Source organism: Phalaenopsis equestris, unplaced genomic scaffold, assembly GCF_001263595.1.
Source record: "Phalaenopsis equestris unplaced genomic scaffold, ASM126359v1 Scaffold000151, whole genome shotgun sequence".
NCBI lineage: Eukaryota > Viridiplantae > Streptophyta > Magnoliopsida > Asparagales > Orchidaceae > Phalaenopsis > Phalaenopsis equestris.
The window spans coordinates 393165-409341 of record NW_018164593.1 but is presented as its reverse complement, the minus strand read 5'-3'; the positions used below and the strand labels follow the sequence as shown (position 1 = coordinate 409341).

General features: G+C 30.6%; 2 protein-coding genes across 3 annotated transcripts in view; one reads left to right on the top strand and one right to left on the bottom strand.

The window, feature by feature from the left end:
- The window catches only part of LOC110021880 (FH protein interacting protein FIP2-like), a 5294-nt gene extending 1262 nt beyond the window's left edge, over positions 1-4032 (bottom strand). The window contains exons 1-3 of the mRNA XM_020720584.1: positions 3851-4032; positions 2509-2618; positions 2139-2273 (exon numbers count right to left, since the gene is read on the bottom strand). Coding sequence (XP_020576243.1) covers positions 2139-2273; positions 2509-2618; positions 3851-3893 — 288 coding nt within the window. The 5' untranslated portion in view covers positions 3894-4032. The remainder of the gene's footprint in view (positions 1-2138; positions 2274-2508; positions 2619-3850) is intronic.
- A 7005-nt stretch (positions 4033-11037) lies between these two features.
- Positions 11038-14910, top strand: LOC110021893 (40S ribosomal protein S12). 2 transcript variants are annotated; one of them, XM_020720599.1, is made up of 4 exons: positions 11038-11352; positions 13165-13447; positions 14397-14462; positions 14564-14910. In XM_020720599.1, the coding sequence occupies exons 2-4, from the start codon at positions 13211-13213 to the stop codon at positions 14621-14623; spliced, it is 363 nt and encodes a 120-aa protein (XP_020576258.1). In that variant the 5' UTR covers positions 11038-11352; positions 13165-13210; the 3' UTR covers positions 14624-14910. The 2 variants fall into 2 exon arrangements, with proteins under 2 accessions (XP_020576258.1, XP_020576257.1); XM_020720598.1 differs by lacking the exon at positions 11038-11352 and adding an exon at positions 11574-11714.
- The last annotated feature ends 1267 nt before the right edge of the window (positions 14911-16177 follow it).

The following is a 16177-nucleotide window of genomic DNA, read 5'->3' as shown; positions in this document are numbered from 1 at the left end:
TATATATATATACATTTATAATATCCATATAAACTCATGATTAAGAATTTATACAACATTATTTATGTGATAGCTTATGGAATATTCTCGCTATAGCAACTTCATTTTTAACTAAAATTCTATTATCATCATATATATATATCTCATGATGTAGGTTCCTCGTCTATGGAACCTCATTTCGTGGGGCGAGGGAGACTTTTCAGACTTCACCGACCCTAGAACCTATCATTGATGTAACGGGTGACAATATTTCTACTGCGCTTCCGCATCATCAGGACGAACAAGTTGTTACTGTTACTCAGGCACATGGGGCTCATGATGTACAACAGTTTGCACCTGTTCGGCCACCTTTGGATCAATCCACTGATCAGATGAGTCAATGCTCGGATGAAGAATTACAGGTCTATACATCTAGGAAGAAGAAAAAAAATGGAGGCATATTACCAAACTTGATGGATGATACATTAGTTGTTTCGGGTAATGACAGCAAACTTAACAATTTGTTAGTTGGCTCTTGTCCTAGAATCAGAGACAAAGGCAAGGCTAAATTGGATCATTCGCATGCTAACTGAACCTGCAAGTGTTGGCAGAATGGAGGCATATTACCAAACTTGATGGATGATACATTAGTTGTTTCGGGTAATGACAGCAAACTTAACAATTTGTTAGTTGGCTCTTGTCCTAGAATCAGAGACAGAGGCAAGGCTAAATTGGATCTTTCGCATGCTAACTGAACCTGCAAGTGTTGGCAAACTATTAGGGGACTTTTTTTCTCTCTGTCTACTTTCTAATTTTTTTTTGAGAATACATGTATTTCTACGTGTGTGTTGTATGTCGGGTGTTTAGGGTGTCATTTTAGGTCATTTCATCAAAAATATTTGTACCTTTCCTTTTATTAATATATTCGTTATATATATATATATATAAGGAAATAGATATTTGGCAAAGGCCCAAATATTGATTTCCCATGTGCCTTTTGGCCCATAATGAGAGCCTGTGTCATGTGCCTAAAATTTCAGAGCCCCTGTGCCACGATAGGATCGAACCCTTGACCTGAGGAGACTTACTTGTGGCACATATATATATTTCTTCTTTTGTATCTTGCCAATTATATAGTATATAAATTATCAAGAGATATAGCTTTTGCTTTGCTCGCTATCATCTTTGCAAGACTTTTAGCTTCCTCATATTTATTATAAGCCATGATAGTATCTATCTATTTGCAACCCCTTAAGCATATTTTCTTTTTATTTTTTTCTAATCTTAATGCATCATGTGATTTAATTGTATAGTTATCCTAAATCTTCTATAGCAATTTATTCAATAGAAGTAGCCAACGTTTGGCTTCACTACACTAAACAACGAAATTACCTACCAAAGTTTTGATTTTATTTTATATAACAGTTGGTTATGAATTTCATCAAGGCTTTAAATTTTGTTTTCAGTTTCGTATCAAACAATTCTATAGTTTCAATAATTTAAAACAACCTTTTTTTTCTGGAAAAGTTTGATTTTTTTTTTTTTGCTTAAATAAATAGATTTTTTTTCTGGAAAAGTTTGATTTTTTTTTTTTTTTTGCTTAAATAAATAGTATACAAAATTAAATTAAGTTTCATAGTTACTAGTCAATTACTAATTATCAAGGTTTTAATAGTCTAAAGCTTCAAGAATCATTGAATCAGATAGTAAATTTTCATTAAAAATATCAAACTTAAAAGAAAAAAAATGGATTTTCCTATGTTATTTTGATATTCCCATCCCATTTGTAAAAAAAAATTATCATTGAATCTATGTTGTCCTCTCCAACCTTTCTCAATGCCTGGCCCATGTTGCTTTTCTTTTTTCTACTGCATCACAAGATAACTAAACCATGATGTTACTAGAGACCAATGAAAGCACAAATAAATAGGTGACAAGCAACAGACATCAATGCTGATATGATGCCTGTAAAAACAATAGTCCAGGATAGGATGAGTGAAAATAATAAGGACAATAACAATGTTAAAGTGACAACTCATGGATGAAGCAGTGGTGACATGATTTTATCAATAGTGATTATGTGTGTACTACATTAAGCAAAACACTCACAATTGCTATCAAATGAAACCCAAAAAAAGATAATAAATCTCATTATTTACCAGCAATTGATAGTATTCTGCTTCTCTAAGTAATTCTTGGTACTCCATGTCTGTGAGTGTGGGAAGTAGCCCATCTCTTAGCCAATTCAATATGTGTCGGAATTGTTTACCATCCCTATCAACAAACACCATTCCCTGCAAAAGTTCAGTATAACCAAGGAATAAAAGTAGGTCCCAAATTCTTCGCAAACAAAATATCTACGTCTCAATTTTAGTATAATTCATGTAATAAATTGAAGAAAAAGAAAAGTGAAAACTCATCAAAGGAGATTCATTTTACATTCTAGCAAAAAGTATAGTACTCTAATATGACATAAATCAAATGCATAAATTCAACAAGAGAAAAATAGCCTAATGCTTTGCCATTTACCGTTTCAGAATCCCGGCATACATTATGTCGTCCACTAAACATTGCTGCAAGCATTGAATAAGGCTCACGCTGAATAAGTGTATCAACCGTAGTTGCATATTTCTTCCCCCCTATCAAGATTAAAGAGCAACTCATCACCAAATGAAATGTTATAAACAGAATGTAATTTTGGCGTGAGGGGACTAAATAATATGTATATACACCATAAGGACTCTTCCCAACCGTTGACAAGAAAGCTAGATGAAGGACAGCAATAGGTTCCAATACTGAGGACAAGCAATCCCCTTAGTTTGGTATCAATGATGCAACTTTTAAAATATCCCATCCCCAAAACTTTAAACAAAAGAAGGAATAATACAGAAATAAAGATAAAAAAAATATTCTTCCCTTCAATAATGTGGAAAATACTTGGAACCTAAAAGAGAAGTGATGTCTAAGGCTATTAACATCATTGTGCTGTGCTTAAGCAACTTCAATGGTTTATGCTATCTAGAAAGAAAACTATTTTTTTTCTTTGGTTTAAAGTGCAAAATTAGTATTTTGTAAGAGATAGAAGCAAGTGATTTATAAGAATGGGACGAGATTCCATGTTTTGTTAACAGCAAAGTAGTATCAATATAAAAAAGGCTCAAAAGGCAGATGGAAAGATATAAGAAAAGCAATGCAAGAAAAATTGGCATTGATTACATATACAGCAAATAACATTAAAGAATTGATTCAAAACATTTAGTAAGCTTTGAGAGCTTACTAACAAGGTTATTCATAATGTCCTTTAATCTTTATGATGTTCTCTTTTCCTTAAAGAGGTTATATGGCATAACCCAATAGGCATTTGAACACACTTTTATCAATAAAATGCTTTCCTGTAAAACTCCAAGGGTAAAAAATTTCATACCAAGTGACCATGAAGGAACAAACATGTATTCTTAAACACTTCATTCAATGGCACCGTGGCTATCAAAATCATTGTTCCAAAGTTTCAATCACTAAAAGAAGTAGCACAAATATACCGAATCAAGACATCATGGGAAGAATTTAATCATGTATAAGCATGATAATGAGAAAAATCAAGAAAAAAAATGCATCCAAACCAATGAAATCAGCTAGGGTATAATTGAATGCCCAATGGCGACTGCAACCCACAGGCAGCTGAGTCCTCTGATAACGCTAATTAGTCCCTTAAAATTTTGAAAGGAACCAAGCGCACTCTCCATGTCAAAACGAAGCACCAAAAACTTTAAAAAATCGCCATTCAATTTCCATTCTCACGGAATTGAAGGGAATTACAAGTCAAGAACGAACTCCTTCGAAATATAAATAGAAATCTTCGAACAATTTATACCTATGTTGAGGAGGACTGGCGAACATTCTGTGCTCGATCCCATCGCCGCTCCTCCGCCCTACGCCTTCGGAGCTTCGACTCGCGCGTAGAAGAACGAAGCGTTGGGAAGCCAGGAAGCCAAGAACTAGTGCTGTCAAAACCGCTCCTTGTCCCCCAACAGCTCGTGTTCGGCTATCATTCAGCCAGACACGAACAAATAGGTGTGTTCGACTCTCATTTTATTACTGGAATATATTTTTTTTATGAGTATTATTTTTTAAAAATTTAATTGATCACAAAGCTATGTTTTTTATGAGTATTATTTTTTAAAAATTTAATTGACCATAAAGCTAAGAAAGATTTATATTCAATTAAAATATTAATTAAGAAATATAATAAAAATTATTAAATTGGATTCAAATGATGTTTTAATATAAATAATAAATTTTAAATATTATCTCAACTCTTAATATTTTATTTTAATATCTTGTGACTACGTGATTAGGGTTGTCAAAACGACTCTTTGTTCGTGAACAGCTCGTGTTCAACTCGCTAAGCTAACGAATCGAACACGAACACACTTTTTGAGCTTGAAATATAAATGAACCAAACACGAGCTGAGACTAGGCCCGCTCGTGTTCGGCTCGTTTACACCCCTACCAAGAACCATTTTTTTCGTTTGCTCCCAAAATCTATTATTTATGGAGATATCATCATAATCATACTAGCTTACATGCTGGAGACATTGTTTACAAATCTTGCTCGCCATTTCATCCATTTTCAAATAATAGGTCAAATATCAAAATTCAGAGTTTATTGATACATACTAGCTTACATGCTGGAGACATTGTTTACAAACCTTGCTCGCCATTTCATCCATTTTCAAATACTAGGTCAAATATCAAAATTCAGAGTTGATTGATATCTTGTATGCAATTTCTGGGAGTCTTTTATGTAAATTATGTGTTTGTGATAGAAGTTTTTTTAATATTACAGTCTCTAGTGTTGTGACCAATTAAAAGGTGGACTTGTGACTTTGAATCGATTAAAGAGGTTTTTAAAAAAATTTATATTCAGGTTCAGTTTCCTAATTTGTATTATGTTGTTCGTCTGAATTAAGAATTTCTAAAATTGCTAGCAAGTTAGGCATTCATCTTCTTGTTGATTCTTTAACAGCAAAAGATTATAGATTATCTTTTGCTCATGTTAATATACAAGTTAAATTTGGATTTTTCATTTCTTGGATTTATTATGCTCAATATTAAAGAAAAAGGCATTACCCAACAAGTTGTTTATGAATAGAAGTCTATTATTTGTAAAACTTGCACTGTCTTGAGAATGATTCTATTATTTCGACAAATGTGGTTCCTGCTTTCAGGAATAATAGAAGGAATGTAAGGTAAAATTTTGTTATTATTATTCCCAAATGTTGATGACTTTGTCTTACATGTTTCTATTCCTGTTAATATTGATAATGTAGTTAATGAGGATAATGATTTTAGAAATATTGTTGTTCATACTTCTAACTCTTTTAGTGTTGTGGCAACTAATTTTAATGTTCCTGTTACTGGAAATATTCCAGATTCTGAGGAAGACGTTAATCTTCTTGTTAATGATAATTTAATTGCTTTTGAACAATGTTCTAGCCAGGATCAAAATCTTAATGTTTCTAATAATTCAGCTATTTTTGTGAAGGAGGATTTACAAATGAATAATATTTTAGTTATCTCTATATTGAATGTTTCATTGCATAATTCTAATGTTACAATCAAAAATACTTTGCCTCATAAAACCTCTTTGAATTTTGATAATTCTATTGTTAATTTTGTCAATAATGAGACTTCTCAATTGGCTATTTTTGTGAGGCTTGTTGTTACTAATAATGTTGTGTCCTCCTATGACCCTAAACCTAGGGAAGAAAGGATTAGTGGTGCAGGTCTCCCATTAAATTAATGTTTTTCTTTTTTTTTCTTTCCTCTATTGGAATGTCAGGGGGTTTAATAACGATGCTCACATTTCTGATTGTTGGCATCTTGTTAAGGGGATTTGGATCTCATTTGTTTACTAGAAACTAAAATTGATCTTTCTAATTCAATTGGTTCTTTTATTCCCAAGCATTTTAATCTATTCCATTTTGAGAATAGTGTTAATAATTTCATTTAGTGGATAATGGTCGTAGTTGAGTTAAATGGAATTCAACAATGTTGAATTTTATTGTTTTAGATTTTCATGTTTATTATATTCATGGTATCATTATTTTTTCTTCTTTATTTAAATTTTATGTTACTTTTGTGTATGTGGATAATAACACTATTCGTAAAAAGGATCTTTGGACTTCTCTCTCCTCTTTTATAATTGGTATTCATGATTCTTGGATTGTGTCGAGTGATTTTAATTGCATTGGAAATATTAAGAAGAAAATTGGTGGTTCCCACCAATTCCTAGTAAACTTGTTGATTTTAATAAATTCATTTTTAATTCTTATCGATATGCCTTACTATGGTCTCTCTTTTAGTTGGTATAATAATAAAAAAAAGATTTTCATATAAGATGTTTATTGGATAGAGCCTTTGGTAATGGTGGTTGGATGGATATTTTTCTTTTTTTTTTTTATGATTATGGAACCTATGTCTTCTAGTCATTCTTTTATTATGATTTCTTTTGGTTATCTTAAAAAAGTGCTCATAAATTTATGTATAAAATTTTTAATAGCTCTTGCCATAATTTTGATTATATGGTGAATTCTTCTTAGACTTTGATAGTAAATATTGTTCCTCCTTGGCTCTTTGTAATAAGTTGAAAAATGTCAAAATTTCTTTGAAAAAGAGTAATTTGAATTCTATAATGTTATTGCTAAGAGCATTGAGAATTTGGAAAATTAGGATGTTGTCGTTTTGGCTCAGCTTGATAGAAATCCTAATGATAATTATTTTTAGAACAAGTGGTTATTATCCAATCATAATTAGCTAATATTATACATTGTGAGTATAGATGATTAAAACAAAGAGCTAAGTGATCTTAGGTTTCGAAAGGTGATGATGATATTAAATTTTTATATTAAAAAGTTAAAATCAACAGTTGTAAGAGTTTTATTAAGGAGATTTATGTTGATCAGCCCTGTTCTCAATAAGATCTTTCTAGAGAAGCTAATGCTTATTTCTCTGATATTGACAATTGTCATGTTTCCATCTATAAGTATGACTCAACTTTTTATCATGTCAAACATCTTTTACATAATATTGATTGTTTGGATCTTATTAAGAATTTTCTAATAAGGATATTAAATCTATTTTTTTCTCTGTGGGTTCTAACAAGATTCCTAGGACTGATGGTTATTCTACATAATCTTTTTAAAGATTCATGGAATATTATTGAAGTTTATTGTGTTTTTGCTATTAAATTATTTTTCTTAATTCTAATATTTGTATTATAGTTAATCAAACTACTATTAATATTATTCTTAAGCATGATCATGCTCATTATTTTTATGAATTTAGGCTCATTTCTCTTTATAATACTATTTATAAAGTTATCACTAAGCTTATTGTTAATAAACTTAAAAGTTTGCTTCTAATAATTGTTCATCCTGCTCAGGCTGCTTTTGTTTATAATTGTGAATTTAGGCTCATTTCTCTTTATAATACTATTTATGAAGTTATCACTAAGCTTATTGCTAATAAACTTAAAAGTTTGCTTCTAATAATTGTCATCCTGCTCAGGCTGCTTTTGTTTATAATTGTCATATTGCAGATAATATTATTTTGGCAAATGAACTTTTATTTTGTTTCAATTCTTCTACATCTAAGAAATGTTGTTGTGCCCAAATTAATATTAAAAAAGTTTTTGAGTGTGTGAATCATAAATTTATTATTGATAGAATTTTTAGCTTGGGTTTTCCCATTATTTCATTAATTGGATTAAGGCTTATATTTCAAATGTTTAACTTTCAATTATTATTAATAATAAATTGGCAGACTGTTTTCTTCTTCTAACTGTATCAGGCAATGACGTCCTTTTTCACACTATCTTTTTACTATTGTGATGAATGTTTTTTTTCTTGTCTTATGGATGTTCATTATTCCACTTCTTATATTTCATTTGGTATTGATAATTGCAATATTTCTCATCTTATTTATATTGATGACTTTTTAGTCTTTGGTAAAACTGACAACCTAAATAATATTTTTTGGATTTTTTTATGTCTGCCATATTTAGAAGCAATAAAGACAGATTCATTATTTGCTTTATCAAGTCTGTGATTTGGATTTTCAGATTTATTTATGTGAGATTAGTGGTTCCTCATTGAAATCTTTACATTGGTATTATTTTGGTTTGTCAATTAATTCATCTAAATCTCTGGCTTCTCATTTTTATAAGCTATTAAATAAATTACAGATTTGGTTTGTTGGTTGGAAACTTCAGTTTTTATCTATAGTTGGTAAACTTCAATTACTGAAACATGTTATTTGGAGTTATATTTACCATTGGTTTCGTGGAATTAGTATTCCTAAAATTATGAGGAAAAATATTTCATCATTATGTCATAATTTTCTTTTTAAGAATAGTTCATCTTCTAAGTTTCATACTATTTCTTGGCTTAATACTATTAATCATAAGATATATGGTGGTATTCTTTTGTCTAATCTTCATATGATTAATATTATGTGAAAATCTAAAATTAATTAGAAACTTTTTAATATTCCTTCTTTTTTAGCTACTTGGTGCTTTAGTCATGATAACTCTATATGGATTAAGCATATAAATAGTTTTTCCTTTTTTTGGAATAATCTCGTTCAATTGGCTTATATAGTTAGATAATATTTACATTTTTAAATTACTTCCCAAAGTGTTTTTTTTTCCTTTTCTGTTCCTTGGCTGAAGGGTTTTTCTCTTTTTAAGAAGTTTGATAATGAAGTTTTTAACCGGTTTAATATTCCCACATTTTCTAAAGTAATTGATATGATTGTTAATAATAACTAGAATTTCTCCTTTCTTGTGTTATTTTGAAAGCTTTTATAAGTTATATTTAGGAGATTTATTTCATATTTGGTTCTATTAATCATCTTTAGAAGGGTCATGATAAGTATGCTCATAAATTCATTTATGATCTTATCATGGACAACTCTTCTTTATTTAATTGGCACAAGTATGTTTGGTTTACATGTTACTCCAATAAATTTGCTATCATGCTTTGAAGAATTTTATTGTATGATTTGAAAACTTGTGATGTATTGTCTGCTAGAGGCATCACTATTAATTAGTATCGTGTTTCATGTTTGAATTATAATGAAGCTCATAATCATTTTTTTCTTAATGTAACTTTGCTCATTCCTTACTAAAGAGATGTACTCTTCATGAAAATTGTATGTCTTTTAAGTGGAAAAAATTTGCATATTATCCCTTAAATGGATTTTATTGATTGTATTATTATTTAAAAATTTTACTTGCTAGCAGTTCATGCCACTTGGTAGAAGAGGAATAATAAAGTTTTCAATAATTCATTCCCTTCGATGGACGCCTTAATTTTCAAAATTCATGAGTTGATTAAATAAAAAGAGTGGAATATGAAAGTTTAAAGATAATATTTTTATTTTTATAAAAAATCTTAATAACCTTAGATTCTTTTCATTATTTTGGTTTTGTTTTTGTTTAGGGTTTATTCTTTAATTTCAATAACCACATAAAAATTTTTTATGTAGTCTGGTTGTTCTCTGTTATTGTCTCTATATAAATATTTTGTATAAAAAAATAGTTTTACTGTTGTAGGCATGTTATTTATATCTTTTGTTTTTCATTTTTCTTTGTGCAAGGTGTATTCTTTTTAGAGCTCTTAATGTTTTATTTTATTACTCACAGAAAATCTTCGCTTCATATTACGCCTTTGGTTAGAATATTTTAGGGCTAATTGAGAGTTTAAGCACCTTCATAAAATTTTAAAATTTTTAGGGGAATCTGAGGAGAATTTTTAAAAGGATTTATTTGTAATGGGTTCAAGTAGGACTGTGATGATTATTTTATGTTTATTGATTTTCTTGGAATTTTCAGAATTGGTTTTATGCTTTTATTTATTAATCTAATTTTAGTAGTCTTGATCTATACAAATATTTAATTTCTAAAAATCAATCTTATCACATTCAAATAATTTACACGATTTTATTTTATATTTTATTTATTAATCATCTTCTTCACATATTATAGGGCACGCTTGATTCTATTTTGAACATATTTTGACTGATTTATAAGAGCATCATAAATAGAAAAAAAAGGTTTTTTATTGGTTTTATATTGCTTAAGGATTGACAATTCATCGTAAAATTGGGTTTTTTTAATATTCTAGTGTCCGAAAAATCATTTTCAAGAATATGATTCGGACATAATTTTCTATTCTTTAATTATTTTTCTTTAACTTTTGGAGTCATATATTCAAAATATAAGAATTTTTTTAAATATTTATATAAATAAATATAATAATTTATATAATTTAATTTATATCCTTTTATATATATATTATAACAACATATAAATTTATCATAAATACTTTTTCCACCATTATTTCTCATTTTCAATTCATTTTGTTTTCCATATATATGAAAGAAAATGTGGAGAAAAATAATTTATAAGGAATGAAAGCCTATTTTGGATACTTTAAAGTTGATTTTGTCTGTTGGGCCAATTGAAAGAGAAATTATTGCATCAGGACACCTGATGCAAATAACAGGAGGTTATGTGGTAATTTGGGCCTAGTGACATACACGGTTCGGCCCCGGTTGTCACGTGATATTCTGTTATTGGACATCTGAGATAAATTTGCATCAGATGTTCTGAAACAATAATTTTTCTAATTGAAAAAAAAAAATTCTTCTATGTTGTTAGTAATAAAACTAATTTAATCTATATTTTATCATGTTTGATTTTCATATCTTACATTTAGTTAAGAGTTTGAATTAATTTTAAATAAAAATGAGAATATACATCATCTTTAAAAACACACTATTTTAAGTCAAATTTATTTTAATTGCTATATTTATAAAATTTAATTAGCTGGACAAAAAATAATTTATGAGCTAGACCAACTAAAAAACAATTAAAAAAAATAAAATCCTCACATTTCATAATAATATACCAAATTACATATTTCACCCTCAAAACTTATTTATTTATAAATTATCAAACTCCGTTAACTGTGTCAACCAGATCGAGGTTGGCGGCAGGAGGCAGGGAGGTGGAGGCGGGTAGTTCTCGAGCTCGTGAAGCCCGATGTCATCGCCGACCTCGCTCTTATTCTTCTCGGATTGTCACTGTGAGCAGCACCTTGCTGCTATTCGGCCATGTCACCGACGGAAATAGAGTTCCTTATAGCCAACATCATGGCAGCCTCGCAAATCCAGAGTTCCTGTTGTTCTTACCTTCAAGCTCTCAAAACTCTATCTCACTGCAAACCTGAAGATCAGTCTCGATTCACCTTCACAAAGTAAGATAAGGCATGAAGGAGTGACGCGAATATCCCGCTGTACCGTTGCTAGGTAATGGAGTCATCTATGGATAATTTGTGTTGATTTACTTCTCTCTTCCTTCATGTCAGGACTTCGCTGAGCAAAATAACGCCGCCGACGAGATTCTCAGGAAATATGGGGAATGAAGGAGACGGAATAGATAACGGAGGAGAAAACAGAGTTTTATTTTTGTGTTTTTTTAGATAATTTAGGTGCTTAATATGTAAATATAAGGGTTTAGGTCTGAGATATGTAAATAGATAAATCCCCCATCGGACGGTTACTTTAAATCGTAATCCCAAAGGAAGAAAACCCTAACTCAGAATTCGCGCAGTTTCTCTCATCTGCCACTGCCTCTAAATCTCCCGGGGGAACGTGGTCGCAGCAATGGCGTAAGCTCCCACCCTCATCTCTTTCTTTTCTTCTTTCCCGGCCCATCCGCACTTTCCCTCGTAAATGAATTGTAAACCCCGGTTCTACTTTTCTAAATTTGAGCAAGTGAATTTCCGATGATAAATTCTTTGATTCCTGATAATATTCCCGTTTTTGGTAAAGCCTGAACTTCGAATTGTGTTGGCTTTGATTTTTTAAGAAAAATGATCGAGATGTTAGTTGCCATGGAACAAATTTAGCTATCATATTATATGAAACGAGTTTGAATCCTTGAGGAATATTGATAAATTTAGGTTTTGTGGGGATCTGCATATCATAAATCGATTATGATGTGATTCTTAGCTCTCAAATAAAAAGGGTTGAGCTTATTGTGCTATAATATGCTAGGTTGGTATATGTAGGCGTTTCAGATTTGATTGCTGAATCTTAGTTTAAGGCAATTTTTATCAAAACTAGACGACGAAGTACCCATTAAGCAACTTGCATTTGTTGTGCTAATATTGTTTTGATTTAGCAAGATGCTTGCAAAAGGATAAACTGATGTCATGGATTGAGCTTTGTTTTCGTTGTTAATGCTTCTCAGTTGCTTTGCCTTTCAAAAATCTGTCGTAAAAATTTTGATTCATCACAAATCACTTTTTGTGTGGTGATTTGTGTTTTTATGGAACAATGCAACATAACAACATATCGATGAAGTCATAGTAGACCTTTACATTGTGAAGATATATAAAATGACTTTCTCATCTAAGTAATATCTTTGGAATAAAAAAAATTGAAATATTCTAAAGCTTCCTTTGGTAATGAGATGTTTTGTTGTACTCCTTGATTCAAAATAATAACTAATCTAAATGACCTATTTTTCCTTGAATGTTATTAGAGTTTAATGTAGTCAGAGGCATTTAGAAATTACCTGACAATGCATAAGTTGTGATATATTATCTTTGAGATAATGGTATCGACTGATATCATCTAAACATGAATAATTTTTCTTCCCATGAAGTGTGATGTTGCAATGTTAACTAGTACTATTTCAATCTTTTTTTTTTGGTGGTTATCTTCATTGCATTCAAGAGCGGTATATTATTTTAGTTAATATTATAAATTTGGGGCATTTACATACATACCACTTAATTCCTATGTATTTACATATCTAATACCTAAACTTTTCCTTTTTACATCTATAACACCTAAATCTTTTATATCACATAAAAAATGCCTATATTTTAACTTATAAAATAGTGAAATACAGCTTTTCATGCATAGGTAAGGTGACATGTGTAAAAATGGAAGTTTAGGTGTTAGATATATAAATACATAAGAATTGAGTAGTATGTATGTAAATCTTTCGATAAATTTGTATATGATTTAGTTGTTAGTAAAAGAGTTCCCTTCATTGCAGTCAGCTTTATTTATTAGATAAAATATTTCCTAAAGTTTTTATGATGGCAGGGATGGAATTCCCACTGAAACACCTGCTTCAGTCCTTGGAGAACCAATGGACCTTATGACAGCACTCCAACTTGTTTTGAGGAAAAGTTTGGCACATGATGGGCTTATTCGTGGACTCCATGAAGTAGCGAAGGCTATTGAAAAGCATGCTGCACAACTTTGCGTGCTTGCCGAGGATTGTGACCAGCCTGACTATGTTAAGCTAGTTAAGGCTCTTTGTGCAGATCACAATGTCCATTTGGTGACCATTCCACATGCCAAATCCCTTGGAGAGTGGGCCGGGGTTAGTAAATTGACGGATTTAATTTTAAGTAATTTTTGAACTAATCTTTTTTTAATGACTTGGCTAATCATTTAGTTTGCATTTCATTATCTGTTGAAGGTTTTTTTTTTTTTTAAGAAGTTGGAGTTTTACATTCTTTGGCATGATCAAGTTCTTCTAATTTTTATATTGCTGCTTCTGATTTGGTCCTCACTTGTCAAGCTTCAATAATTCTACATCTTGCATTGACTATGCATTTATATTTATAGGTTTATGTTTGTGTCATGAAAATCTTTCCTATTTATAAAATTGACTCATTTATTTGCATGAGAAACAACAAATTTATTAAGACTATAACAACTTTTGGCAATGGAATTTTATGGTTTTGTTGTGCTCTTGAAGATTTGAATAGTTTTATTGTTTAATTAAAGCACTTGCGTTTTATTTATACAAAGATGAAAGATTTGGTTGCTACACACAATACTGTCCTTTTTATTTTTTGTTTTCTATCTTTGTGCATTCCTTCTTGTCCATTATTCTTCGAAAACACTATATTTGTTGTTGTTGTTGTTGTTGTTGTTGTTGTTTTTTGCTGATTTTATTTTTGATTTTTCTTGTAATGGTTTCTGTTTCTTTTTGTTGTCTTCAATTTTTTCAATGATGCTTTCTCCATTCGTGAAGAACTAATTTCTGGTTCATATATTATGCTGTCCATTTGCCAGCTCATCTGTTAAATGATTATTGCTGGATTCCACTTAAGGGAAATTTTATAGCTTCTTATGCCAGCTAAATTACTTCGTTATTTTCTTTAATAATGGTCGGAGTGCTATTCAGACAATCAGACATGCATTTACAGAAAATGTATTCTTTACCTGTTAATCTCATGTTTGCATCATATTTCATTGGTTGATGCAATCTTATTTTCTTCCAAATCATCCATTGGTTAATGAATTATTTTTGTTTATTACAGCTCTGCAAGATTGACTCAGAGGGAAAGGCCAGGAAAGTTATAGGGTGCTCCTGTGTTGTTGTTAAGGTAAAATGAATTCTAACATCCTTCATTGGCTTTGAAAGTTAGCTCTTGAGGCTTTGATGCTTGAATTTGTCTGAACATTTAATGCTTGCCTGGATTTGCAGGACTATGGAGAGGAATCCGAGGGACTTCATATAGTTCAGGAGTATGTGAAATCTCACTGATTACTTTGAACTACAAGTTGGCATAAATGAGTTGAAATTTTGCATTTAAACTTACGAACATTTAGTTGACTTGTGCAACATCTGTTTCTGGTTTGAAGATTGTTTATCTTGGCTGTTGTCTTAAAATATGAATCTTTTAGTGGGACTGTATCGGAAAACTTGAAAGCTTTATATATTCCAGTTGGGTTCATCTGTAGTTTGATTTACCAGTTTATGTTGAAATTTTATTACATTGAATGTTCAACTTTCTGCAAACTTGAAAGGCTGAATTATTCTTGTTATGATTATGGGCCCGAGCATTATTTTCTACAAAAATGGTTAGCTTAATAATGGAAAAATACTTCTTGTTGCTGCTGATACTTGTTTCAATGCTTACGATTGTAACAAAATAATGGACAAATCTTATGCATATCCTTTTTATTCTGTCTGTTATAAAAGTTGTCATGTGTTAATTCGGCAATGATTTGCTTCTAGTTGTTGTTTGATTTACTACTAATTGAATGCAAAAAAAGCTGAACTTGTGCATAAATAATTTTCAGTAAAGAAGAATCTATAGTAGTATTCGAAGTCAAGTAAATTCATGAATATCAAACTAAAGACCTAATAAATTTGAGGTTTTCGGGGATTTACATACATACCACTCAATCTTTTTATAAATAACTCATTCAATGCTTAAGACCTTATACTTACAAACCTAACATTTAAAATTTTATTGAAACCTCAAATTTATTATTCCATTATCATATGTTTCCTCTCCAAAAATATTGTCTCTTCCTCTAAATCTTTCAAAGTATAGCAGCCCTACTCTACCAATAATTCTCCTTTTCTCTTCTATTCTATTGCTGTCTCCTCCCTCAAGCATCCGCCCTGCTTGTCCGCTCTTAGAGTACTAGAAGCCGGCATGCACTTGGTAAGCAGCCATGTAAGCCCTTTTCTTTGTTTTCTTTGAAAAGTTATTGGTCTTATTCTTTTTATTCCTCTTCTTCGTCCACTTGTATTCAGCATGCATATCATCATTTTCTGATTTTGTTATACCTCATCATTCATAGCCCTTCTATCCTCCTATCTTTTGCAATTGAAACTGTTAATCTGCTGCCCCGGGCAAATCAATGCTCTAAGGTTAGACTTATTTGGCTCAATTGGAAGCAGCTATTTCCATTATTTCAAAAGTCAGTATTTTTTGGGAAATCTTTTTGCATGCCGTATTACTTCTCTCATTATTTCTCGTTATGATAAACAACTGTTTTTGCCGTGTATATTGCAGTTATAAATTGCTATCTTTAGTGCTTTAACACTGTATAGTTCTTTCAGGAACTGGTTTTTGAGTTCTAGTAAGAAAGAAATTGATGCAATTTACTTATCCCGATATAATTCATCATGGGTATTTGTCTAATTGCCTTTACAATTTGTATTGTTGGTGGCTAGACACTGTCTTATCAAAAAATTGGATTTCCATATTTTCTTTTTGGTGCTTGTCTAGTTGCCTTCTCTTAATTTAGCTGGTGGTAAATAGAGTATTGGACATGAAGCAATGTTTATCTGCATTTATTTTTA